The following is a 26,903-nucleotide window of genomic DNA, read 5'->3' on the forward strand; positions in this document are numbered from 1 at the left end:
ATTCTCATTTATCCTCAACTGCTGCTTCATGCCAACTCTCTTCTGGTTTCCAAGCCCCGGAGTCCAGTGTCAGTGACAGATGGACTGAGCCTCAGCCCTGGGGAGAAGAGGATTCTGGCCCTCTCCTGGGGAGTTTGAGCAGGAGAGAGAGCCTGAATTCTGCTTTGGGGAGGATCTCTGAGTTTAAACCATATGGTTTGCTGGACATTAGGGATTTTGATTAATAACGGGCTTGTGAAAAGGGCTCTGTATCTGGGTCATAAGAAAATGCTATGTTTATGACCAAAAAATAATGAAAACAGGGATACAAATAGTGAAAATTGTAGTTGTCATGTGTGTAGTGAGGGACACATCCTGAAGGAGAAAAAGAGAGTCACCAGGTTGGAATATATGTGCATCTTGGGGAACAAAATCAAATGTATATCCACACTGAAGAAGAGACTCTCAAGAAGATTTAAGGAGAGGAGCTCTTTGGGTCAGAACGGAATTATTTGCCATATCGGGAACTGTGAGGTCTGCAGACTTGGAAGAATGTGTCTATCTCACAGAAGGGTTAAATTCCCAGGAAGGCCCAAAGTAAGGCCAACTGAACAACAACCTGCCGAAAAATACATTTTTAGGTGAGAAAAGTGAAGGGCAGAGACTACATCTCAGCTAGGACTGGCGGAAGAGGGGAGCCCAGAGTAGTGTGGGTGTGTAGGGCAGACCACCTTTTGCGCCATGTGGTCTTCCTGATCACTGCCCCAAACCTGTCATCCACACCCTGATTCTGATGACCCAGTGAAGAGAAACAAGTCCGTAAAATGAGAGCCGGCCAAGATGAACGCTTTCTTGCCTGACTTCTAACAAATTAAACTTTTTCACAGCATTGTTATCCCGCCACACCAAGCCATCAGCCTGAAATATCTAAAGTGCCACATTAAAGAGCAAAGAATAAGATAGAGCTTGTTGAGAAGGGAATGCATCCATGTACTCGAACAGGTATGGAGGCTCTGGAGGGTTAGGAGCAAGGCTTTGGCACCTGGTTGGAGATTCCTCAGGGAATCTGCTCTTTACTTCTCCCCAGGGTCCCTGGGCTTTCCCTCCCATTCCCAGTCCGTATTTTCTCATCGCTAAACATATTTTCCAACAAGTTAAACTGAATTATGCTTTCATTTACTCCACGCTGACTCTGTTATGTGTCCTTTCCTAAGTACTTTCCTAAGATGGGGTGATTTTTTTCCCCAGTTCTATTACATACGTGTGAAAGCAGCTAGATACATTTAGGGAAAGGGTATAAAAGTGCCTGCACTTGGTTCAAGGGACATCTGAGAGTTCAAAGTCTAGACTCCTGACTCTCTATTGCATTAGAATACAGACTCCAGGTCATACCTGTTGTGATTTCTGAGTATGTGAGCATGGTGGGAAGGGAATGAGGAGATAGGGGTAAAAGGCCACTTCTAAAATGGCTCCAGGCTGTCTTCAACTGGAGTGATTTCATGCCCTACCTTAGGGACTTGCTTGAGAAACAACTGATGAAAGTCAAAGCCCTGCACAGAACCCATGCTCCTAGCAGCCCTTACTGAGCCGATCCGTTCTGCTGTGTCTCATCACCTCCCCCCAGCCTCTTAGTACAGAACACTAGACACTTGTCTGGAGCACAGAGCCCAGTCCTAGAAGGTAGGTGCTAAGGCGAGGAAGGGGCTCTTTGGGGATTAGATCCCCTTCCTTTCTGTCTCCCAACTGCAGTTCTTACTACAACACAGTATTGGCTCCAGAGGGGCTTGTTTTTGTTGGGGGCCAGCCCAGGGCTCCCTCCCAGTGCTAATGCACCGAGAACACTGACTCAATAGCAAATCAAAGCAACAGCTGTCCCCACCTCCTTCTCTGCCACCCACTTCCCAGTCTCTGCTCCTCAGAATCTTAACTAAGTCTCTGAGAGCCCCCCCCCCAGCCTACTGCAAGCCCACTTCTGCCTCCAGATTTCTTCTCTCACTAGCTCAAGAATAAGAAAAGCTCCTCTGCATTCTTCTCTCTTCGAGTCTCTGTCTCCCACATCACAATCAGGGTAGCATCCTCCAGCTCTCCACCACACAGATGCTAGCACGCACACGTACACACGGCCTGTCCTTCTCATCACCCTTTTAACTCCTAAAGGGCATGGAAGTAGCTTCTGCCCCATGGCCTCCTCTTTGGTGAGAACCGGAATCTGCCATGAAGACCCTGACATTTGACGATGCCATTCTTCGCACCTTCAGGGACTCCTTCCTCATCTCACCCCAACTTCTGTAACCTGCCCGGCATTTAGTAGAGTTACTTCCCTTGAGATCTAGGGTCCTGGGGTTCCACACTACAACGCACAGGGAGATGGGAAGCAGGAAGAGTGGACGTCACTGGAAGTAAAGTAACACTAAATGGCAACTTAACTTCCAAATTAGCTAGTTCACAGGACTGCTATCAAATGGCAACGAGAACAGAAGACTGGGGTTGTAACCACAGCTCCCACTAGCTGCCTGTGTGACCATGCTTAAGTTTCTAAGCCTCTCTGAGCCTTGGTTCTTCATCTTTTAAATGGGAAGTTTGCGCTAGATGCTACTTAAGATTCTTGTCAACTCTAAAAGTCTATGCTTCTAAGAATCCTAGACGGGAAAATATTTTAGGAAGAATGAGGTGCAGAAAGAGAAGGCAAGGAATTACTGAACTTTGGTAATAGGGAGTCAGAAAGGACATCCAGTTCCATCCTCTGTCTAGAAGACTCAGAAAGATCTGAGGAATAACCACCTCTGGCCATTAGGGGTCAGTAGAAAATGACTAGAACATGCAAATGGACTGCAGGGTTTTAGCAAACATAGTTACTCACGGCATCTTAAACTTGTATACTTTTTTAACATTTGGATATAGGAAAACATTTGGAATAACTGGGTCTTTCTTTTCAGTGAAAAGAGGGTTAACATCAAGATGTGCTTTTTGTTTTAACCCCACCCTCACGCCCACCATAGGCAAGCTAGCCAAACTGGCCAAGTACCCTAAAGATTCCCTCCTCTTCATTCAGCCTAGAAAAGCTAAGCCCCACACCATTCCAAACCCAGGAAACAAAAGCCTTTCATTTTCAACAACTGCTTAGGATGGAACCAAAAGGTATCTGCCTTCATGCAGTAATAAACCTGTTTGAGCCCAGATCCGTCCTTTCCAAACCTAAATCTCTTGGATCATCTAACAGAATAGGATCCCTGGTTCTATAAATCTGTACCTCTTGGCCACCCTTTACCAAGCTATGAGGCTAATCAGTATAGTAGGAACTTCTTACAGGGAAGGTTCCCTTCCCCACCCTATTCACCTTTCAGTTTCACTTATATCGTGTACGCCTCCTGGGAGAGTAAAGCTACACCCAGAGAGTAGTGACTTCGGGCCCAAGAGGCTGTTGGGAGCCGGAGAGAAAGTAGATAAACAAGACTCCAGGAGGGAAAACCAGACAGCAACAGAAATAATGGAGGGAGGGAACACAAAGGAGCAAGGCCTCAGCAGCTCAAGCCAGAAAGGGTGGAGGCGCCAGCGAGCTGGAGAGAAGGCCTAGATCAGGGAGGCCGGCAGCTGAAGCGTGACTGAGCTGTGAGGCTCTGAAGTGGATGTGAGCCGGAGCATATCTGAGCTGAGCAAGGAGATCCTTTAGGGGATCCTACTGCCTGTGAGGGGACAGGGGCCTGCCCTGAAGAGCAACAGGAAAGGAAGGAAGTACACCTGAAAAGACAGACAAGCCCCCATGACAGAATAACTATTACCTCTATGGCCCCAGCTTTCTTTCGTCTGACCGCACTATAACATTGGGAATGGAAGCGAATCGGGAGCTTGGGGAGGACAAAATTAGAAAGGAACGTAGAGCAGGAAGTGAGAGAATATTTTGACACTCCTGCCCTCAGTGCCTTAGACTAGGAAACTACACAGTAACTTCCGCAGAAGTAGCATAATTCCTGGCAACCTAAGAGCAAATGTAGAAAATTGAGTTTAAAGACAGTCCTTTGTGATCACGGTGTTGTGCTCTAAAGTTACTCAGGTCAAATTAACTCCCCTCCCAAACCTTGGAATTATCTATTAAATCAGGCCTCAGATGAGACTGGTCCACTTTCCTCCAAATGCGGAAGCAGACGTTCACTGCTAAAGACAAATGTGGCTCTGCGCGTAAAGAAAAGATTAAGGCGCTGAGTTCTAATTCTGATTTCATGGCCATTCTCTTCAGTGTGTGATCGAAATACATAAAAGAATTCACTGCATAGCTAGTGTTAGGGAAGAATCAGAGTGAGATCACCTGGTCAGGGAGCCCAGTGATGGGGGTGGGTAAACCATTCTAAAAGTGGGTCCCTTTAGCACTCTGGGCCACAGCCCCCAATGTGTTTTTCCCTTGGAGATAACACTCCTCCACCCACCTGTCATGGTAGTCGTGAGGAATAACAAGTAGGCTGGGATGAAGAGTATTTTTAACTCTGGAGTTAGAGAAATGCTGAATCATCATCATCACCATCATCATCATCATCATCATCACCATCACCATCAACTCCTACTCGGGGAGTTGGTGTTTTCTATAATCTGGGAAGTGGAGTTCTGGACCCAAGCACTGGCAAGGCCAGCAGCAGTTATGCAGGGGAGCTCTGTCCCCTTGTCCCACCATCCCAAATGTGCACCTGTGACCCTGTACATGGCCCTAAGGCCCATACAATGCAGATTCCCGAAACAGACAGGGCAGGGAAGATACATAAACCAAGCAATAAGGGGTTATACTGACATATAAACTTCCTTACTAGCATCACTTAAATTGGAAACAATACATTTTTATTCATTTGAGTTACTCATTTATTTATCCAATAAATATTGAGCACTTACTATGTGTGAGGTCCTGTACTGTGGATGAAAAATGAAATCAGAGGTGCCAATGGATGCTTTAAAGGGCACATTAGTAAGTCCCTGGTTCCCACCTCTGCTACTCTTAATACGAACAATTAATCAGAAGGAAATCAGTGGGTGAAAGGGCTACTTTGTCCTTTAAAATGCTGGGAGTCTTAAAGCTACTGGAACCCATGAGTAAATAGACCAAGAATTAAGAAACCCTCCAGACAACTGAGAGCAAATAAGAAGACAATCTTAGTTCGTAGCCTAGGTGCTAGAGTGCTATGAACACGTGAGGGCATTCTGTTAGTTTTAACCAGACACGTCTATTGCTTGGTTAACTGAAGAATCATCCCAAATTATAAGGCCTTTGGGGTGAGCCCCCAAAGATAAAGATGAAGACACACCAAGAAATCCAATTAAAAATGCAATTCAGTGGATACAAATCACACCACCACCACAAGCACCCATTTCCAACTCGCTGCACTGTTATTTTTACCATATTGCAGGCTAGCGTTGTGAATTTTGTTTAGGTGAGCACCCCCAGGCCAGCAATGCAAGAAGGAATCTTTCCACCTATAACCTCTGCCCTCCCCCACCACACACACACACACACACACACACACACACACACACACACACACACACGAAGCACATGTTCCTGCAAAGGGAGGCAGTGTACTGAAGATATGCAGAAAATCTGGGCTTTGTGGTCAGAGAGATCCAAGTTTATCCCAACACTTATTGGATGCATCATATGGACAAGTTACTTAACTTTTCTGAGTCTTAGTTAGTCTCTGAGTCTTAGTTAACACATCCTTAGCATGTGCGTCATAATACCTATTAAAGGGTTACTCTGGAATAATGAATATAGAGCACCTTGCTTGGATCATGACACACAGAAGGTAATCAATAAATAGAGATTTCCACCCATCTTGTAAACTTACAGAGCTTCAGCTCCTAGATGATCTACCCTCTTCCTTGGCCCATTTCTTCCTAGCCTTTTTGGTTTGCTATTTCCTCTTCACTGGCAGATTTTGAACCTAGTTCTCACAGTTGAAGATGTTAAGCATCTTTGATTCATTTATTAAATAAATACTCATTAAGCACCTTCTAAGTGCAGTGTGCTGTATTGGGGCCAGTACCAGATACAGAGACGAATCAGATACCAACCCTACCTGCAGAATCGTTAGGAAGAAAGCGAAATTTAGGAAGAAAGCGAAACTTGCAGTACAAAAAGTAAAGAGTGATGCATAATTTAAGAAAAGTAGATAAAGTGTTGTGACTCAAAAAAAATCAGAAAGTATTTCCATCTGAGGCAATCAGGGGAGCCTTCTTGAAGGAAGTGCCACAGAAAATAGGCTTTTTAGGGCTTAGATGTGTGAAGATGGGTGAAAAGCATTATCAACAGAATGACTGTGGGAAAGGGAATGTATGCAGGAAGGGAAAGGGTTTATAGAAAGAATTCCAAACAGCGTCATATGTCTGGGATATGGGGTGAGTGAAGTAAAGAAAAGACAAAGCTGAAAGACATATTGGCATCAGACCATGCAGGATGTTATTAGCCAGGCTAATAAATCTGGATATCATCTGCAGACAATGGGAAGTCAGTGAGGGTTTCTAAGCAGGGAAACAATATGACCCATATGACTGGAGCTCTCTCTCTTTATCTGTTTTTCAATGTGACTAACCTGGGCCTCCCCTTACTAAAGGTCTTGTGGACTCAAAGTCTGCATTTCCTTCCAATGACCCTGCCTGAGCAGAACTGTCATTATTTCCACTTCAAAGTGCATGCCACCTTTTCAGAGTGCTCTTAAGTTTCCCTTTCGAGTCTGAATCCATTGAGGGAATTTATGCTGATGTCACAAACAATTGGCAAGCTCTAAATCCAAAGAACAAGGCTTTCACATTCCATTCCAGGTTATAATTTCTGCCATTTATCCATGTTTCTGTGAATAACATTATAATCGCTCATCTGCACCCAGGGGAGTGGCTCTTCGGAATTTATCATTACAGGTATACAATTTTATAAAACCAGCAAGATAACTTTCAGGCATATTAACAGACAGTTCTCAAGAGGAGACATGAGATCATAAGTACTTTGGAGAATTACAAGGTAAAGTATCACCCCCAGGAGGAAAAAAAAAACCCAGCTACTTCTTAATCAGTTTCTTAAAACACAGCAAACCGGAGTGAGTTCCTTGTAAACCTACAGAGACAATACTGTATCTCAAGCATATCCCCGATATGCCATTTATTGGAGATTATTTGTTTAGTTATCAAACCCCTCATCTAAACAATTCAGTTTAGTTTGAATGACCGACATCATCATTTCACTTATTCATCCTATTCAGAAAAAAAAAAAAAGCCAGCAAAATGCAGGAGGAGGGGAGGGATGAAAGGAATATAAGCAAGGAGAAAAGCAACTGAGAAGAAGGCAGAAAACAGCACAAATGAAATAAGGAGCAAGAGAATGAAGACTAAACCTATGCTATCTGGACAGAAGACATGCTCTGCCTGAATAAGAATGGACACAGCAGAGCGCCAGTCGTGACTGAATGAATTTTACCAGAGCCAATTAAATGCACTGAGAGCCCACTCTGGGCTAAGTGCTGAAAATACAAAGATGAAGAAGGGAAGGCTCCTTCTCTTCAGCAACTCTGAGTTTAGATGAGGAGGCTGATAACTAAACAAGTAAATTGCAGTACAATGGACTGAAATGCTACAAGAAACAGAAGCTGTTGAAAAAGCTTTGAGTGCACCACCAGCAGGAGAAAGAGGATCCTTGAGAGGGTGTTACTTGTGTGCCTTTAGGTAAGTCACTGAACCTCTCTAAACCTCATCTCTAAAAAGTGATTCTATCTGGCTGCCTCTCCCTCAAGGTTGTTTTGACATGAAATGAATTCATGATTGAAAATCCACTCTGCAAACTGAAAGCCCTATGCCAGCGTAGGAGATGGCTATTTTATCCGTTTGAGCAAAGGTCTATTTAGTGCTTACTTTGCGCGCTAGGTACCAATACTGTGGTGTGGGGCACTGACCCCTCTCTGGCTTCCACCATTCCAAGCTTCAGCACAACCAGTTTGGCTTCCCACTGTGTGTGGAAGCGCCCACAAACAGACGACCTGCAAAATACCGTGAAACACTCACCATCTTCCGGTTGCCTCCATTCTTGATGTCCACAGAAGGCAGCAGGGCGAGGGCACCCAGGGGGACTCTCTGTTGGATCTGAGCGCCCTTGTCCTCTTCCTGGCCGCCTTTCCTTCTCCCATCCTCTTGCCTCTCTTCACCAACACTTTCCTTGTTCGCTTTCTTGCCTACTTCTACCTGTTACAGATACTCTTTTTTTTTCCACTGCTTTACTCCCCCTCCCCATTTGGGCATTAGCGCTTCTCCTGTTCGGGAACAGAGTCATTTCTCAAACCTCCTGGAGCATGTCTGAGGAACAGTGGAGAGGGGAGGCCTCTCCTTGAAGGCCAGTGAACCTCTGAAGCTATCTTAGAGCCCTGTCCCGAGGCTAGGACTCTTTCTAACACCCTCTCCCTTCCCCCATCCCTCTCCCTTCCCCGGTACTCCCTTCCCTCCCTCCCCCACTCTCTCCTCTCCCTCACCCTTCTTTCCCTTTGATTCTGCAACTCTCTTCCTCGTCCCCTTTCTTCTCGTGGACCCTAAGACCACGTCCCACTTATCTTTTTAGTCTCACACCCCTGCCGCCCCGTACCCTCCCCACCTCCCCTACCCATCCTCCTCGGTCCCATCGCCCCCTTCTCGTCCTGTTCTCTCCCACTCCCCTCCCCCGCTGCCTCTGGAGCTGGCGCGCTGGGACAATTGGCGAAGTTCTGCCTGACTCCAGGCCCGGGACAAGGAGCAGTTCCGGACTCTGCTCAGCAGCCGATGACGTTACTGAATTTTGCGCGTGTGATTGGCTACTGGCTTTGCAATGGGAGATCCTGTAAAGATTCTCAGGGCCGGTTTCTTTGTCCCTCCGTCTCTCAGGTTGAGTTGGGGAAAATAGACCATGGAAACTATACAGTACTTCACAAAAGGGTTTAGGGGCTACCTACTAGGAAGAGAGCCGGTGACTCAAGTCTTGGGCGTGTGTTGTGCCAGATGAGGGAGCAGAGTCAGTGATATAAAATGGTGAGTGGGACTGAGAGTGGAGGAGGAAAGCTTGAGAGTTGTAGCACCGGATAGAAGGTAACAATCTAGGAAGGCGTGGGGTAACTTTCAACCCCAGCTGTGGTCTCTGTCTTCAGTGCTAAGGGTGTCACCATGAAACAGAGCTTTGGATTTGGAATCAGGCATTTAATTTCTAGTCTTTCTTCTTCTGTTTGTAGGACCTTGGGCAAGTCACTTCATTGTTTCCTCTCTTCAAGGTAGAAGTGATAATACCAACGTACTTATTTAACTGGTTTATTAAAAGGATTAAATGGGAACGTACTTTTTAATTATTAAACCTGTCATTATTTTAGTAGATAATTTGGAGTAGCAGAAAGAATCCCGGATCAGGAATGAAAAGTCTTGGGTTATCTTTCCTGTTTCTGTATGACCTTCGCCAAGTCACTTTTAACCCTAGTGGGCATCAGTGTCCTCACCTGTGCACTGGGAGAACTGGACCAGATGACCTCTAAGATCTCTGTTGGCTGTAACATTATGTGATTGACTGCCAAAGCTTAGCATCCTCCTTTAATTCACCCCTTCGGAGGAAGACTTCACTTCCTTTTTCAGGACTTGAGTTAATCTCCCCCTTTTGTGAGAAAGCCACCTTCTCTTAGGTACCCTGGTGAACCTGCTTTTCACAGGGGCCAGTCCTCTCCCCCATCCTCAACAATGAAAGTACAGATCCCAAACGGTAGCAGCTTACATGTAGGGCTCATCCTTCATGGAGACTCTCTCCCCAGGCTACTGGCAAGAGCAGAATTTGGAGCTGGGGACTCTGGCTCCACTCGAAGAGGCCATGAGCTCCACAGTCTGGAGCAGCCCTGACATGCTGGCCAGTCAAGGTGAGAATCCAGGCCCCCTCATCTCAATGTCCCGCAGTTCTCTCCGCCATCCTCACATCATCCCCCACTCATGTTGCTTCCACCCTGTGTTCTCAACTCCACTCATTACCACACAACTCTTCCCCATCTCCATTTGACATTTTAGTACTTAGTTCTACACCACCAACTCCTTTGGCACCTACTCCTCCTTCCTTCACTCCGGTACAGGGACCTCTGTATCCCTTACACCTTTTTCCAAAAATAAAATGATGCCAGGAGGAGTGTATTACTCAGAATAAAGAGGTTCTGGAAAGACACAATCAAGATAGAATTCTTCAAAAGGAACCAGGGAAAATGGGATTACCAGTCAAAAATCGGCATATGGCTAGCAGTAAATGATAGGTTTCCCAAACCTTTCGTTGAGATATTTAAGGAAGATATCACTTCCACCTGTATTCGGCCGGCTCGGTCTCTGGCTTGCTAACATTGAAGTCGTGGTTTTGATTCTCCAGTTAGATGATTACCTGAGGCGCATTCCAGTGAAAAGAGCACTGCCATGAGAGTCAGGATTCTAGTCCTAACTAGGGTCACTGATGGGTAGAATGATCTTAAGCAATCACTTCGCCTCCATTGCCTCATTGTCTACATCTGTAAAATGAGGGAATTGGATTCCATGATCCCTAAGGTCCCTGTCAGTTCTAATTTTTAGGATTCTAAACACTAAAACTAGCAGCAAGGCTTTGGGCTCCAATTTGGAGACAGCCACTCAGAAGCATTGGTGTTTGGTGTCAGCTCTGGCAGGTACCACCTTCACTCTTCAGGGCCCCTTCTCTGCTAGCAACGCTCATTGAATATTCCTTGGAAATGGAGCTCTGGTGACCAGGAAAGACAGGAATAAGCAGAGAGGGCAGGGGTAAGGTTGGTTCCATAGGGAGCATGGGGATTGTTTTAAATTGCTCCATCAGGGAGTGTCGGAAGTACGTTTCTTGGTTTCTGATTCAGAGGCGACAATGCTGGTTAAGTAATTTAGTACCGTAGAAGAAATTGTGTGGATGTTTCAGGAATCAGAGCTAGAATGTGTTATTTTAGCTCTGCAGGGGTCAGTGCCATCGGGTCACAGGAAGTCAGACCTGAAGATGAGGGAATCAATGTTAGGAATCAGAATCCATGCTTTGGGGAACATGGGACAACATTGGGTGGAGGAAGCAAGTGTCACACAGACTGAGGGGCTCACAGCTAGGCCTGATTAGAAGGCACGTTTAGGATTCAAATGAGTCATCCTCACGCTATCTTACTAGTCCTTCTTTTGTTTAACTTGACTAAGTAGAGAGGGATTAGAAACCATATTTCTATCACATCGAAGGGAAAACTTTAACCCATTATTCTTTAAAGTAACGTCAGGATAGTGATTTGGGTTTGTGTGTTGATTTGGGAGGCGGGTAGTACTGATACTGAAAGGACTATGTTAAGGGAGCTGATGATTGAAGGCAAGTTATTGTTGGAGGACTTGAAAAGTCTGTGTCAAAACGTTTTAGGTTTTTTTAAAAGTCTTTTTTGTTTATTTTGCAGTTTTATCAGCTACCTCTTGTGTAAACGAATGTGCAACCCACATTCTTGGGGGTTGGCCTTTTCTTCGCCTTTAGTTTGGACATTATTACAACCTCTTCTGTTCTTGCCCTTATATGCAGGTGGTGGCAAGAAGGTAAAACAGAATGACAGACTCGTATGTGTGTTTTCAAAGGTGAATGGTAGAACTCTTCTCAGAAAAGATACATGGGGAGTGGTATGTGTAGATTTGGGGTGCCTTTATCCCTCTAAATGTTTGTGGCCCTGTCAGTTCACTCAGCAAATAGTCAACAAGGGACTCTTTTTCTGTGCACTCAAAGCAAGAGGAAGTAAGGTCTGTCTTCCCCTGCCTCACCCCACCTCTGTTCCTTCCCCCATGATGTGTTAAGAGAATACAGAGACATGGGCCTTGGATGGTCTGAATTAGACGAGGTGGACTGTGGCCCAGAAATGGGTGGAGGGGCTAGTGCTGCCTTAGGAAACTAACCCAATTCTACTCCTGCAGACAGTCAGCCCTGGACATCTGATGAGACAGTGGTGGCTGGTGGCACCGTGGTGCTCAAGTGCCAAGTCAAAGATCATGAGGATTCATCCCTGCAATGGTCTAACCCTGCCCAGCAGACTCTCTACTTTGGGGAGAAGAGAGGTAGTGTCCCACGAGTTATCTGCCTCCATAGGAAACGTGGGCTAGGGAAGGGGGCTGCAGAGCTGAGAGGAAATGTCCCTGTAGTCCAGAGGCTGAGAAACGTGAAGGGATGCTATTTGGGGAAGCAACAGGTCATGGGCTCCTCAGCTGGTTCCAGGGAAACTTCATAATTACGGCTCTGACCTAGGCCATGCATGGTTTTATAGGGTCCTGGAGTGACTCACCCCAAAGGAGCCCTAAGAGACAGCTGATGTCAGTGTTGCCCCAATGTGGCCCACAAATCCAACCTACTTTTCTGAGTATCTCTGAGGCTACTGAGCCCAGTGGCCCAGGAAAGTAACTGAATAAACTAAAGACTAATCAAACTCAGGAGCAGTTTTTTTTTTTTTTCCCCCTGCCCCAAAACCACACTAGACCCTCTCTTGAAAAAAAAGCTGGCCCGGGATTGGAAGATAAAGATGAAAGTCACCAGTTAAAGCCTTGCTTCCAATTTTCCCAATTTCCCCCAGCCCTTCGAGATAATCGGATTCAGCTGGTTAGATCGACGCCCCATGAGCTCAGCATCAGCATCAGCAACGTGGCCCTGGCCGACGAGGGTGAATACACTTGCTCCATCTTCACTATGCCCGTGAGAACTGCCAAGTCCCTCGTCACCGTGCTCGGTGAGGCTCCCAAACCCCAGTGTCTCCACAGCGTGATTCCTTGCAAACAAATCTCCCTGCATGGGCCCCTGAAGCAGCCTAGAGCCAAGCAAGTCTCCAAGCATTTGGGGAAAGTTCAGCGTGCGTTTCTGTTGCAATGGAATGAAATGCAAAGAGTGCTGGGGTCTAATCTTTTCTCCTTTACTTACTGTTTGCTCTGGGACAAATCTCTTACTCTCCTTGAGCCTGACTTTCCTAACCTGTAACAAAAGGATGATGGTGTCTGTTCCACTTACCTCCCAAGATTGTGTAAGGGAAACACGAGAAGTATGTGCAGTGTATGATTATAATTTCCAAGATGAGTACCCCCGTGGTTTGCATGCTCTCATCTTGATCCTACATTTTAATTTCCTTCTTTGCTCCCCTGAGCCTCACATATATCTGTGGCCACCCAGCTGTGCTTTTGGGTTGTTGGGTCATGTATCATCTCAGGTATGGTAAATCTCCCACCACCATATCTCCTCCCCCTGGGGTGGTCTTTCTCTTATCAAAGAGAAAGATAATTTCTCTAGCCTTCTACCCAGCATAAACCAAACTAGAACTCAGATATCCTAACCCTCAGAGAGTCTACCTCGGCAGGGAGAGATGAGGTGTGACCTCAGGGTGCTTCTCTTTCCTATCCTGGCCATCCCCTATCCATGGCAGGAATCCCACAGAAGCCCATAATCACTGGCTACAAGTCATCGTTACGGGAAAAGGATACAACTACCCTAAACTGTCAGTCTTCTGGGAGCAAACCTGCAGCCCAGCTCACCTGGAGGAAGGGTGACCAAGAGCTTCATGGTAAGTTCCTCCTGCTTTGGGGGTGACAGAAGGAAGTGGTGCTGGGACAGCGGGGAGAAGAGAGGGAGTGAGGGGCACATGTCTATATGCCTGTGTATGTGCACATAAGGCATGGTGTGGAAGAAGAAAGGGGGATGACAGATATTCTGTGTACAGTCGTGTGTGTGTGTGTGTGTGTGTGTGTGTGCGCGCGCTCGTCAGGGACTCCATCCTCCTTGTGTGTACATATCCATTTCACAACTTCCTAAGTCTGCCTAAGTTGAGACGCACCATCTGTATGTCTACAGTGGGGCCCACACAATCTCTGCATGTTAGGGCTCACTCTGTGTCTATGTGTGTGTGCGAGTGTGTGTCTGTTTCTGCTCTCTAGGGGAACCAACCCGAATACAGGAAGATCCCAATGGCAAAACCTTCACCGTGAGCAGCTCAGTCACCTTCCAGGTCACCCGGGAGGACGATGGGGCAGACATTGTATGCTCTGTGAACCACGAATCTCTCAAGGGAGCTGACAGATCCACTGCTCAACGCATCGAAGTTTTATGTATGTCATGGGCTTGTGAGTGAAGAGGATCTGGTGTGAGATGGGGAGTGGGGAAGAGAAACGTGCGGGTTACTGCATATGAAGGACCAGGCACAGATAAGTAAATAGGTGAAAAAAAATAAGACAAGAATTGCCGGGGTGAGGCCAAGGGTCAGCAAACTTTTTCTATGAATGGCCCAATAGTCAACATTTTAGGTTTTGAGGGCCATGTGGTCTCTGTCTCAACTACTTAACTCTGCAGTTGCTGCAGGAATGTAGCCATAGATCACATGTAAACAAATGAACGTAGCTGTGTTCCAATAAGTCTTTATTTACAGAATGTAGCTGGCAGGATTTGGCCCGATAGGTAAATTTACCATCTCCTGGGCTAGGCCAGTGTTATGCACCTAGATTGTAAATTGTAGCAGTAACTGTAGCAAATCGAGAATTAGAAGACAGATTCTAGTCTGCCCTTCACCGCTTACTAGCTGAGTGATGTTAAGGAAATTACCCCACTGAGCTTGGTTCTTTATTTGCTAAATGAGAAGATGGACATGGAATCACAAAGGCTTCTTCTTGGTCTAACATACTATGAGTTCAAGAAAAGAGGTGGCAGGAAAACATGCTCTCTCTGTCTGGCATCATTATTCCCAGATTTCTCCCTACAGTACCCCCCACTAGTGTGCCCCAGGTCTATGATTTTTCTTGAGATTCTGACCTGAAATGGCCACTGTCAAAATCACTACTCCCAACCTTTCCAAGGATCCTCATCCCTCTATGGAATCTGCCTTGAATATGAGTGGGAAACGACCCACTCACCTGAGGAAATTGACAAATTTTCAAAAAGAACTTTTCTGAGTAGAAAAGTCAAGGGGAGGGCTTCCCTGGTGGCGCAGTGGTTGAGAGTCAGCCTGCCGATGCAGGGGACACGGGTTCGTGCCCCAGTCCGGGAAGATCCCACATGCCGCGGAGCGGCTGGGCCCATGAGCCATGGCCGCTGAGCCTGCGCGTCTGGAGCCTGTGCTCTGCAACGGGAGAGGCCACAACAGTGAGAGGCCCGCGTACCGCAAAAAAAAAAAAAAAAAAAAAAAAAAAAAAAGTCAAGGGGAAAAAAATAAAGTAGAAAGGGAGAAGATAATGAGTTATAAAAGAATGTACTTCTTGTCCTAACTTATCTAAAGGCTGGGTGTTTTTCTAAAATGACTCAAACCTTTCATCTCTTCCTTATGGAAAATCCAGGCCTGACTTCAATGCTCTTTAAATCAATTGCTAGACCCATTGCTGAAACTTGACCATGAGGTAGGTTTGGGGTGGTGTCACTGTCCGTTTAGCAGACTCTCAATCTGGAAACAGACAACCTGGATTCTAGCCACAGTGAGCCACTGCTTACTAGCTTTGTCACTTTCACCAAAGCATTCAATCTCGTAGCGGTCCCTTCTTACTTCAGTGAATTTTCATGAGGGTAAAAGAAACACTATATAATGAAAGAACTTTGTAAACTTCAAAGTTCTGTATTGCTATAAGGTGTTTCTCTGATAACTAGTTCTGAATGTAAAGCCCCTGGCCTTGGTCTCCTTGTCCAGGGCCTGGTCCCTGGCCAGGGCTAAAGAAGGCCCTCCCCTGTCTGAGCCCCAAAGACTCCTTCATTAGGTACTGGACCATCTGGCAGTTACTCTCCAGGGATCATTTTGGCCCAACTGTGATCAGCAGTCAGTCAACAAATGCTATACTACAGGTGCTGCACTAGAGGCTTCTCTGGCTGTGAGGCCTTGGAACACCCGTTCTCTCACCTGGCCTGATTCTCTTCGTCCCGTTTGATTGGACTGAAACATGTTCATTAACCGGATGTTCAGGTTGGCTCTTTCCTTAGGGGAAGCTCGGCCTCTTTATCTGTTGTTCTAAACCGGCATCTGGTTGTATTGTTCTGTGCGGCCATCTGGACCCAGCCTCCTAAGCAGCCCTTCGGCATCGGTGGCAGATGCCATCATTCCTTCCCAGAACCCATCTATATTGTGTCAGGGCCTTTTTTGCAGCCAAAATATGACCTCCATCTCTTGCTGTTTCAAAGCTCTCACTTCATTTTTGGACCAGCTACTAAAAATGATGTTCTGCATTAAAGCATTGCCTCCCATTTAAGCTCCCTTGCAGAGAGGATGGAGAGGTTGTGAACTCAATCAGTGATCAAATTCAAGTTTATTTGTTCCCTCAGAAATATGTATTAAGTTCCATTTATGTGCTAGGCACAGATGATCCAGTGATCTCTCTTCTCAGCTCTCTGTTAAGACACCCCTTGGGTCCCCAGCAAGGACAGACCTTCCATAATCCTACCTCTGCAAGGTTGCCATGTGACTCCCTCACACATCCAACAGCAAGAGTGGTCTTTGCTCACAGAGGTTGGGGGGTGGTCTTTGTTCACAGCCTCTTGGGCTCCTAGGCCTTTAGGGGTGGCGGCTGAAATGCATACCTGGATGATTCTGAGATCGAGGTGACCTTGAGTTTCACGTTGACCCCATTTCCTTCTCCACAGACACACCAACAGCGAAGATTAGGCCAGACCCTCCGCATCCCCGCGAGGGCCAGAAGCTGTTGCTCCACTGCGAGGGGCGTGGCAACCCCGCGTAAGGAGATCCACTTCCTGGATTGTAATGCACCTCTACAGACGGAGACTTTGCCTGAAGTCTTCCCATCTCCTTCGTACTGTCTGAGCCTCTCGTTTTCCCTGACACTGTCTAACAACACCCAAACTCTGACTGCTTCTCCTGCAAAGCAGCAGAAGTGGGGAGGGGCCGCCCCCTGGCTGAGCCTCTGAGGTTCCTGTAAGGAACCAAGTCACAGTTAGATATGAGCTAGGCAATCTTCCTCGTCCCCAGACTGAACCCCAAGGAGTCCCTCTCCTCCTGCCTCTGAGCAGCTCAGTGTCTCTGGCCCCTATAACTGCTCAAGCCTTCATCAAACTGTCCTTGACTTCCTTGCTCCCAGTTTTGTTTTGTTTTGTTTTGTCCTTCTTTAGCTCCCTGCCCTACTCTTTTCTGAACCCTTCGATTTCTCTGCCTCAACAGCCCCCAGCAGTACCTATGGGAGAAGGAGGGCAGTGTGCCACCGCTAAAGATGACCCAGGAGAGCGCCCTGATCTTCCCCTTCCTCAACAAGAGTGACAGCGGCACCTATGGCTGCACAGCCACCAGCAACATGGGCAGCTACAAGGCTTACTACACCCTCAATGTGAACGGTGAGCCCTCCGCAGCTCTCCTCCAGCAAACTCCTTCTCCTCCCCTCTAACATCTGGTGCCCCGGTCTTTCCATCTCCCGATAGCATCCCCAGACCATAGTTGGGAGTGGGCTAGTAGGGCAACAGCCCACCACCAGAGGGCCCGAGGACTTAGGCTCCAGGTCCATTCTAGAATGTGGAATAAGGAAAAACCAGTGGAATGGTGGACTTTCATCTGCCTTTGTTTAGCAGTGGTGACCCAGGCAACACCATCCTCCAGCCCCTGCACTCACCTGGCAACAAGAATAAGAATTCTGTGTGTAGAGGCCCCCGAGCTGCTCAAGTGTGAGTGTAGATGCGTCTCCCTTTGCAACAGGCTGTCCTCAGAGTTGCTTCTCCTGTGACTAGTACAGGATACATGCTGCTGCTGTCATCTCCTTTTCTGCAGACCTTGGACCCCTTATACAGAATTCAGGTGGAAAATAGAGCTAAGTTCATACTGTGCTGAGAGACAGTCAGAATCTTTTCTCAGATGCCATATTTTCTAGAGAGACTAGATGATGCTCCTTCTCTGAAGTTCTTCCCAAAGGTGTGACCACACAATCCAGCTTCAGGAGAAGTGATAGGCTAGGACAGAGGCCTCTTTATGCAGAGTTGGCAGGAGGTTTTTTGAAGACCCCAACAGCAGTGGGGTCCTGCCAGAAAGCCTTCATAAGCCTTTCCTCAGAACAGGGGAAATGCATCGTCAGGGGAACATCAGAGACTCCCTTATGTGAAATGCCCATTAAAGCAGTGTAGGGATAGCAGCCAGGCCTCCCAGGAATAAGAGATCGGAGATCTTGGGACCAAAGTGTCTAGATGGGGAGATTCCAACTCCAGGAGCAGACCTCAGCATGTGGGAGCTGCCTCAGCACAACAAACAAAGCTATTGTAGGGTGCCAGGAGCGAGGACAATGCACTGAGGTTCTGTGTCTGCCCCCAGATCTCTGACGATGATTGGCAGTGAGAGAAAATTCCTGTGCCCTTGTGGTTGGTTTCTTGCTGATCCCCCGCCACCCTGTGCTAGAAAGCGCCGTCCTGTTTGACTGCATCTTCTGCCAGTGCTGACGCCTGGTGGTAGAATGAGTTACTGCATCTCCTTCCAGAAATCATCCTAAACCGAGTTGACTCCCAACTACCTGGAGTGAAATTAAATGGAGCTCTACCTAGAGACAGTGACATGTAATTGATGACCCCAGAGTTCATTTTGGTCGTGCAGACCTATGCTCTTCTAGGGAATTTACATTCCCATAGCCTCTGGGATAATTATCCAGGACTGATTTTTAATGTGGATTGTGTCTCACATTCTCCCAGGGACTGGGGGAGAGGGGAGAGAAAAGGAAGAACAGTGGATAACCTCACTGTGCTCCCTCCAGATTACAACATCACACCCACCCCTCCTATCATAGAGCCCCGCGGACCCTCTTCTCCCTCCCTCCCAAGCAGAGCATAAAAACCAGAGCATAAGTTTTTTTTTTTCCAAATAAGGCAGAGACAGGCAAGGAACTAAAAAGCTGGTCCAGTCAAGGCTGAGGAGACAGAAGGTAGGAGAGACAAAATGTATGAGGAGTCAATGAGGCATCAAGGCTCAAGCTGAGTCTATGAAACAACAGTAGCTCTCCCAGGGGTGGGAGAGCCGCAACGAGAGCTCATGTAATTTGGGACACATCAGAACTGTGCCCTGGGCCCGTGCACTGTCTCCTGAGATCTGCGGAACCCTGACTAAGGCTGCGGCTCTCCTTCACATGCCTGGCCAAGCCTGTGCTTGGGAATCTATCCTCTATCGATGCTGCTATGGAGGACAGGTTCTCTATATCCAGTGGCCGAGACCTTGCCATCATGGGAGGAAGCAGTTCAGTCTTTGTCCTTCCCACAAACCTCTGGTTGGTGGGGAAGTGAAGATGGAGTCCCAGACCTCTCTGATGAGACCTGCTGGAGGATTGCATCTTGCTGGAACTCTAAGTTCCCCTGCCAAGAAGGAACACTGTTCTTTATACAGGGAGTCACAGCCCATCGTCTTTTGTAAGGTGCTCTCAAAGTGCCTATTCCTGGCTCCATCAGTTTTTCACTTCTCCTTCCCTATCTGATATCAGGACAATGGGTGAATATGGTGAGAAGCCCCCCTAGAAAGGCCAGCTCAGAATATAAATCAGACGGGAGAGTATGAGGGCATGGGTGATAGGGAAGAAATACTCTGCTAACCCAGAAATTGAAAGAAAGAGAGAGACACACCACACACACAGACACACCACACACACAGACACACCACACACACACACACACACACACACACACACACACACACACAGAACAAGAGATGATTTAGACATTAAAGTGATGATCTTTGACCAAGGTCAAGCTTCAGGTTCAAGAACTCAACTTAAGAGGTTGAGTGTGAGCAGATGTATCTATTTATTCATGATTGCATTCTTTTAAAGCAATTACTATGTTCCAGATAGTCTGTAAGAAACTAGGTACAAAAGAAGACATATCCCTTTTTGCTGGAAGATGCCACTCCATTCTCCTGATGTTAGTCCATGTTGTCTGCTGTGTAAGATGACCCATGGCCAGGTCAGAAATGCTGTGAGATAAAAGTTCTTCCCACATCTGACTGTGTGCATCCCACCTCCCTCCAGATCCCAGTCCGGTGCCCTCATCCTCCAGCACCTACCACGCCATCATTGGTGGGATCGTAGCTTTCATCGTCTTCCTGCTGCTCGTCCTGCTTATCTTCCTTGGCCACTACTTGATCCGGCACAAAGGTCAGAGGCATGAGGGAAGCATCAGGAGGGATTGGGAGTGGGTAGGGAGATCAGTGAAGGGAAGGCTGCAGGAAGGGCCTTTGGAGACTCAGTCAGCCCCTTGGAGAGTTTGAGGAAGAAAGAACACAGCCAACCCTGTGATAACTGAGCACCTCCAACCCCACAGTAGAGCCTGATCCCTTGGTGGCCATCCAAGTAAAATCAAACCTTCCCACTCAGTCAGCTGCTGCTCCTGTGCCTCTCTGCCTCCAGGGTCTCCTGCCATAAGACAGAGAACTGCCGAAACTCTGCCTCTTCTTCCCATTCCTTCCTGCACTTTCCTCCTTTCTGTTCAGCCTCATGTTTTTTTGTCCTTTGGTCTCCCTGTGCTTTGTCCTCACACCACCCCTTTACTTTTCTCTCCTCTCCTGTATCCCTGCCATCTCTCCCTCCCCTCTTCTCACATGCCTTCCTCTCAGACCTCCCCCTCTGTTATTCCTTCTAGCCAGCAGCTGGACTTACGTGGACTGGGCAAATGCTAGCCAGATCTTAGGTTCGTTGTCATGGAGCTGACCTAGCAGTTTCCCTATCACCACCTTACATGCACACGCACCTTACATATACACACACATATACACATACACACACCATTTTTTTTTTGGCCTGTATTATAGATCAGACTCTAGTTAAAGGCAGGATTCGTTAATTCTTGGGGGTGTGGTCAGGTGACGGATGTTGGCAGCAAGATGCAAATTAGGGCGGGTGGGGAGGAAGAATAAAGCTCTAGGCAGGAGAAAAATTACAGAAGCAAGGTGTGGGTGGGTGGTGGGAAAGTGGACAGAGGGGCTTCAGAGGTTTGGAAGCTGCTCCTAAAAGAAGGAGCATCTCTCTCTCTCCCCAGGAACCTACCTGACACACGAGGCGAAAGGCTCTGACGATGCCCCAGATGCAGACACAGCCATCATCAACGCAGAAGGCGGGCAGTCGGGCGGGGACGACAAGAAGGAATATTTCATCTAGGGGCAGCCCCCCAGGGACCCCGTGGGGACTGCTGGGGTCATCACCAACCTGGACTTGTACAGAGCGACCCCAGGGCCGCCCCTCCCGCTTGCTCCCCAGCCCCCCCCCACCCCCCTGTACAGAATGTCTGCTTTGGGTGCGGTTTTGTACTCGGTTTGGAATGGGGAGGGAGGAGGGCGGGGGGAGGGAGGGTTGCCCTCAGCCCTTTCCGTGGCTTCTCTGCGTTTGGGTTATTATTATTTTTGTAACAATCCCAAATCAAATCCGTCTCCAGGCTGGAGGGGCAGGGGGTCCTGGGGTGAGGAAAGCAAACAACAACAAAAAAAACAAAAACAAAATAAAAAAGAACCCAGAGTGTTAGGAGGAGAATGAGGAAAGGGTAAGGGCAGGAAAGAAGCGGGGTCAGTTTGGTGGGGGGCTCTCACCAGCCCTCCATCTTCTGCAGCAGGGGCTCTTCCCGGACTTCTCCAGGGACGGGGAGGTTGTGACCAGGAGCTGGAGGTGGCTTTTCCTCTGTTAGTCGCACACCTCGAGCTCTGGACACAGGAGCAGGTACCACCTGACACCACTTCTCCACCCCAACAGGAAAGGAGTGAACGGCGGTCCCCGAGGGGATGTGACCTGCAGGTGGCATGCAGCCACACGTGCGGGGGGGGGGGGGCAGGGCTTCCCCATGGGGGAGGACACAGGTCCTTGCAGGAGGGGCAGATTTGGAGAGGAAGGATGGCGGAGATGGCTCCCCACAATGAACGAAGCCAGGCCCTTTTCCCAGGAACCGCCCTTGTCGGGGGGAGGGGGGGGGGGAATAGCAGAGCAAGGCTGCCCCTCCTTGCTCCAGCAGCTGTGGGAGAGGCACTGCTCTGGGCCCTAAACTGCATCCGCTTCCCCGCCGAGGGGCCCTTCACTCTCACCCGAGCCCCTGGCCTGTTGCACGGCAACCACTCATCTTATGGCCTTGCTCAGCAACTCCTCCCCGTCTTGTGCTGCCCTGTGGCCCTTCCTGTTCCCGAAGCTGTCCCTAGTCCTCCCTCCCTCCCTCAGCAGCCAGGCAGACATAACAACAAAAATACTAAAAGGAGCTTCTCTGCACTGAGCTGTTTCCTGCCCAAACGAAGGGAATAATGTGAGTGCGTGTCTGTGTGTGTCTGTGCACATATGTGTGTGAGTGAGAGGCAGAGGGGCTCCTGGGCATGTGGGCGGGCTGTGGGAGGACGGCTCCTGTAAAGGAGGGCTTTGGGAGCTGACGGTCCCTAGGCAGGCTGTGTACCTCACCTGGGACGCTGCTCCATCCTGGTATTTTCCATGCCATCCCCAGCGCCCATCTGTCATGGAGAAAACAGTCCCAGCGTGTGTTTTTGCTCAGTCGTCCACCTCATCTCTCCCTAAATCACAGGGCATTCAACCCCCGCCTCCATTTCCCCTCTCACAGCCAAGGAGTCAGTGCCACAGCCTTTGCTATGCATCCCCCAGGCCTCTCCCTGGCGCTGACCCTGGAATGACCACTGTCACTTCTTGTTCCCATAGTCTGTACCCGGCGCGTTGAGGGCTGGGAGTGATGCTGCCTGTCTCCTTCCCATCTCCACCCCTGCTTTTGATTTTCTGTCTTACTTGTGGCCGAGCCGGTTGCCGTGGAGACGAGACTGCTCGCCCTCCCCGCCAGCCGGCCGCCCTGCCTCAGACCCAGGGTGCCCCTGGGCACTGCTCTGCCCCTCCTCCAGCATGTCCTCCTGCCCTGACAACCCAGGGGCGTGCGAAGTGGGGGCAGCTGCAGCCAGCAGATCTGCCACCCCTTTCCGTTCAGGTAATACCGTTGTGAATCTTCCAGCCGCTGGTTAGAGCCCGGGGTCCCCTCCTCTTACAGCAGCAAGGCAGCCTAGGGCCCCAGGCCTGTGGGCTCCCTGCCTCCCAGCACTCGCTTTTGGGAAAATGACTTTTCCTCTTCGAGCTGAACCACTCTGTCCATATTACACAGAAGCCATATTTGTACGGGGGGAGGGGGAGGGGCCGTTGTGCTGTGTGTGTGTGTGTCTGTCGGTGGGGGGGGGGGCGGGGCAGGGAGCAGGGAGGGCATCGTGTATCTTTATAATCTTTCTAACTCTCCTGTGCTAATCTCAGAGGGGCCACCCTCAATATATCTGGATTATCCGTGTCCTTCGGCTGCCTCCTTCTTGCCGCCCTTGCTCCTGTTGGGATGCGTGTGTGTAAGGGCTGTTCTGCTGGTCCCCCCGCACGTGGCGCCTCCAGGGGTGGCGTGTGCCTTGCCGTGCTGCTCGCCCCAGGGCATCTTGTATGGAATGGATATAACTCTCCAAGGGAGAGAAGTGTGTTCATCCCCTTTGGCCAGGTCCTTTCACTCCACAGCACCTGACTGCTCCCCATGTCCTGTGCCAGGCTGTGCTGGAGAAGAAGACCTCCCCAACACCATTCCGGGACTACTTCAGCAGACCCCCCAAACTCCCTTTCTAGCCCACCTCATGTTGAACCTGAAACTGAAGCTAGAGTCCTGGGAGAAAGGGGACCGTCTTAGCAAGATGGCCATCCCTCTGCACCTTTGCTTCCACCTCCAGGCGGCGCTGTGTGAGTGGGAAAGACCACTGGTCAGAACTGACTACCACATCCCGCGCTTTCTTGGACAAATGAAACAGTGTCGCCTAACCAACCCTGTTTATCTCATCGTTCCAGCTCGGACACTCCATGACTCACCCCTCCCAATGTCCAGGCTAAGTGTCCCCAAGTGAGGAAATAAAATGCATGGTAGGGGTGGAGGGAACAAAAGAGCAGAGATCACGTGAAAGCAGTGGGATGATGGGGAGAGGGGGTACCAAGGAGCAGAGGTGTCGGTTTAGGGGCATCCTCCTGCAGGGTGCACGCCTTTTCTCCCTGTGCCAACTGGAGAGAAATAGCTCTCCCCCGCCACAAGAAACGTTACATCTTGCTAAGATGCCAGGCCAGTGTAGCATTTCCAGAGCTTTTATGTCCCCCAACAGAAATATGAATAGAGATTACCCCATAGGCAACAGTCCCATATTAAAATATGCTGTCCCATTGTCCCCCAGAGCCTGCTTTAACTTGTCACGTCATGTGTTCTGCTCGCTATGGAAGATGCATTCGCTGTGCCCATAGGTGGCTGGGCAAGTGCCCAGTCGCTCCCTGAAGTAGCTTCATTATGCAACCTTGACAGCTGCCCCCAAGCCCTCCCTCCTCGCACACTGAAACACCCAGACCTGGAGATAGCAGTACACACACCAAGACACCTGCCTAAAACCTAGCACTAAGATATGATACACAGGGTACACAGCCACACACACAGACGAGAACAGATAAGTAAGTACATTCCTACACCCAGATGGATACACAAAGAGCCCCTGCTCGCACACATGTAGCTCAGGCTGCCAGCATCACGTGGATCCAGCCACAAGCACCACTAACACCCCCTCCCACAAACACGTCCCTTTTGAACTATCTTTCCTTGGATCAAGTTCAAGGGGACAGAGAAGCAGTGAGAGCCATCAGCTGCCCTTTCCCTCCAACTTCCCAGCACATCTCTTATCTCTGTCTCACACTTCACCTCTGGCCCCCTCTTCCTTCCTTGTGCTTGAAGAATCCCTTTATGCTGGGAACCCCCTGGCTTCTCCACCTTCAGTAAGTCTCCCTTTCCATCTTCGGGAAAATACCCACCTTCTGGTCCCCACCTTTTTCCTTTCCTGAGCGCAGGTCCCCACCAACGGAATCCACCCTCAAAACAGGAAGCCCTGGGCCAGGGCCTCAAGTGGTCCTGAGGTTCAGGAAGGCAGTGGGCGTGGGGTAAAGGCTTCCTGAATGCATCCCCATCCTGCACTGCCCGCCCCATAGCCCTGCCCAGAGCCGATGGCCTTCATTAGTCCCTGGCACTTATCTGGGAACCACAGCCACTGACAGAACTATCCCAGCCCATCTCTCTGCCTGCCCTGAGCCCAGCAGTGTCATGGGGAACTGTCTGCACCCGGTGAGTGTGGGTCTGAGCCCACAGTCCCTCCCTCTCTGCCCCCCCACTCCTTCTGTCTGCCCCTCGGGTCTGTATACCTCTATCCTTCTCTCATCTCTTGTCCCTTCCCTCGTTTTCCTTCTCCCCTTTTTACCTCAGTGTCCTAGGTCCTCCTCATTCATCTTTGTCTGTTCCATCCAGACCTCCCCCCTCCCCGCTCTCCCAGTCCTGTCCACTCCCCTTCCCTTGTTTTTCTTTTCTTTTTTTTTTTAAAGATTTTTTTTGACGCGGACCATTTTTTAAACTCTTTATTGAATTTGTTACAATATTGCTTCTGTTTTATGTTTTGGTTTTTTGGCCGCGAGGCATGTGGGATTTTAGCTCCCCGACCAGGGATCGAACCCGCACCCCCTGCACTGGACCACCAGGGGAGGCCCTTTCCTTGCTTTTCTACGACTCTTTGCTCCTCTTGAGTCGCCCTGCCTTGTCCTCTCCCGCCATCCCCACTCCATCCGGCTCTTCCAGCCCCCACTTCCCCACTGTCTCTCTCTCCCCACCTCTTGCTCTCAGTTCCCAGGATACCCTTCAGTGAGGTAACTAGATGTTCTGATTGCCCCTTCTGAGAATGTCCTCCAGGTGGCTGATGACAACTCTACTAAACTGGCCGCTGAAGACAAGATTTGGAGTGAATTTCTTGAGATGTATGATGCAGACTATAACTTCACCGATGTGGAAGCAGCTGCGCCCTGCCACTCCTGTATCCTGCTCGACGACTCCTCGCTGCCCTTCTTCATCCTCGCCAGCGTCCTGGGCATCCTGATTAGTGGAGCTGTCCTCTACGCGTTTCTCAGACCTCTGTTCCCCCGTCAGGTCTACCAGAACTGGTCTATCCTGGTGCAGTTGGCTGTGGGCAGTGCTCTCTTCAGCATTATGGTGCCCGTCCTGGCACGGGGGCTGAGTGGGGCCCTCATCGCCTCCCTGTGCCACCTAGCTCACTTGGTCTCGTATGGCTCAGCCTTTGCCCAAGCTCTGCTGATAGGGTGCCATGCCTGCCTGGGCCCCAAACTGGGTAGAGGTCACGTCCCAGGCCTCAGGCTGCGGATCAGTGTGGGACTTTGGGGAGTGGCTGCCCTATTGTCACTGCCAATCACGCTGGGCAGTGACACTTCCCATGGACTCTGCACAGTGACCTTCAGCGGGGAATGGGAAATTTTGCGGTACATACATGCTGCAGCCTGTTTTGCCATCTTCGTCTTGTTGCCACTGGGTTTGTTGGGAGCCAAGGGGCTGAAGAAGGCATTGGGCAGGGGGCCATGTCCCTGGGTTGATATCCTATATGTCTGGTTCATTTTCTGGTGGCCTCAGGGCATGGTTCTGGGATTGGACTCCCTGGTGAGGTCCAGGGCCATGGTGGTGTCAACATGTCTGGCCCAGCAGACCCTGGACGTGCTGCTGGACCTGGCAGAAGCCCTGACCATATTGCACTGTGTGGCTACACCCCTGCTCCTCGCCCAGGTCTGCTACCAGGCCATTCAAACTTCTCTGCCCTCCCTGCCCCTCTCAGCAACACAGTCTTCTCATCTGGACATCCTTGGATGCAAATCCTAGCTCTCTTCCCACCTGTCAACTTGAATTAAAGTGTACGCTGTTTTTATGAAGCTGGTGGTTTCTTGTTTTGTCTGGGGATGTAGAAGAGAGGGAGGAGAATGGAGAGAGAGAGAGAGAGAGAGAGAGAGAGAGAGATTTCACAGCAGACTTTCCTGGCAGTGTCTGGCTGGCCTGGGGAGAAAATGAATGATGTGCAAATATCCTCGGGGCACACAGATGTTCTCTTGAAGTGTGGGGTTACCGCCATCTCAAGGGGGAAGAGCAGGGG

The 26,903-nt window shown here is 49.2% G+C and overlaps 2 protein-coding genes across 4 annotated transcripts in view; both read left to right on the forward strand.

The window, feature by feature from the left end:
- Positions 1–23,034, forward strand: part of CADM3 (cell adhesion molecule 3) — a 31,382-nt gene extending 8,348 nt beyond the window's left edge. Inside the window, exons 2-10 of one of the 2 annotated variants that reach the window (XM_079944803.1) lie at positions 9,759–9,860; positions 11,911–12,051; positions 12,561–12,713; positions 13,398–13,535; positions 13,906–14,076; positions 16,583–16,673; positions 17,115–17,284; positions 19,939–20,064; positions 20,945–23,034. In XM_079944803.1, the coding sequence (XP_079800929.1) occupies positions 9,759–9,860; positions 11,911–12,051; positions 12,561–12,713; positions 13,398–13,535; positions 13,906–14,076; positions 16,583–16,673; positions 17,115–17,284; positions 19,939–20,064; positions 20,945–21,063 (1,211 nt within the window). In that variant the 3' untranslated portion in view covers positions 21,064–23,034. The remainder of the gene's footprint in view (positions 1–9,758; positions 9,861–11,910; positions 12,052–12,560; positions 12,714–13,397; positions 13,536–13,905; positions 14,077–16,582; positions 16,674–17,114; positions 17,285–19,938; positions 20,065–20,944) is intronic. The other variant, XM_079944802.1, reaches the window with a different exon arrangement.
- A 1,380-nt stretch (positions 23,035–24,414) lies between these two features.
- ACKR1 (atypical chemokine receptor 1 (Duffy blood group)) lies at positions 24,415–26,681 on the forward strand. 2 transcript variants are annotated; one of them, XM_079944846.1, is made up of 2 exons: positions 24,415–25,048; positions 25,652–26,681. In XM_079944846.1, exons 1-2 carry the CDS (start codon positions 25,028–25,030, stop codon positions 26,633–26,635), a joined length of 1,005 nt encoding a protein of 334 aa, XP_079800972.1. In that variant the 5' UTR covers positions 24,415–25,027; the 3' UTR covers positions 26,636–26,681. The 2 variants fall into 2 exon arrangements, with proteins under 2 accessions (XP_079800972.1, XP_079800973.1); XM_079944847.1 differs by having other exon boundaries at positions 25,664–26,681.
- The last annotated feature ends 222 nt before the right edge of the window (positions 26,682–26,903 follow it).

Source organism: Stenella coeruleoalba, assembly GCF_951394435.1.
Source record: "Stenella coeruleoalba genome assembly, chromosome: 1".
NCBI lineage: Eukaryota > Metazoa > Chordata > Mammalia > Artiodactyla > Delphinidae > Stenella > Stenella coeruleoalba.

What these genes read in the sequence shown, in the direction of transcription:
- ACKR1 (XM_079944846.1), top strand. Translation starts at nt 25,028, where the DNA reads ATGGGGAACTGTCTGCACCCG. An exon ending in TGGGGAACTGTCTGCACCCG is followed by an intron (nt 25,049 to 25,651) that starts GTGAGTGTGGGT and finishes GCCCCTTCTGAG; the next exon opens with AATGTCCTCCAGGTGGCTGA.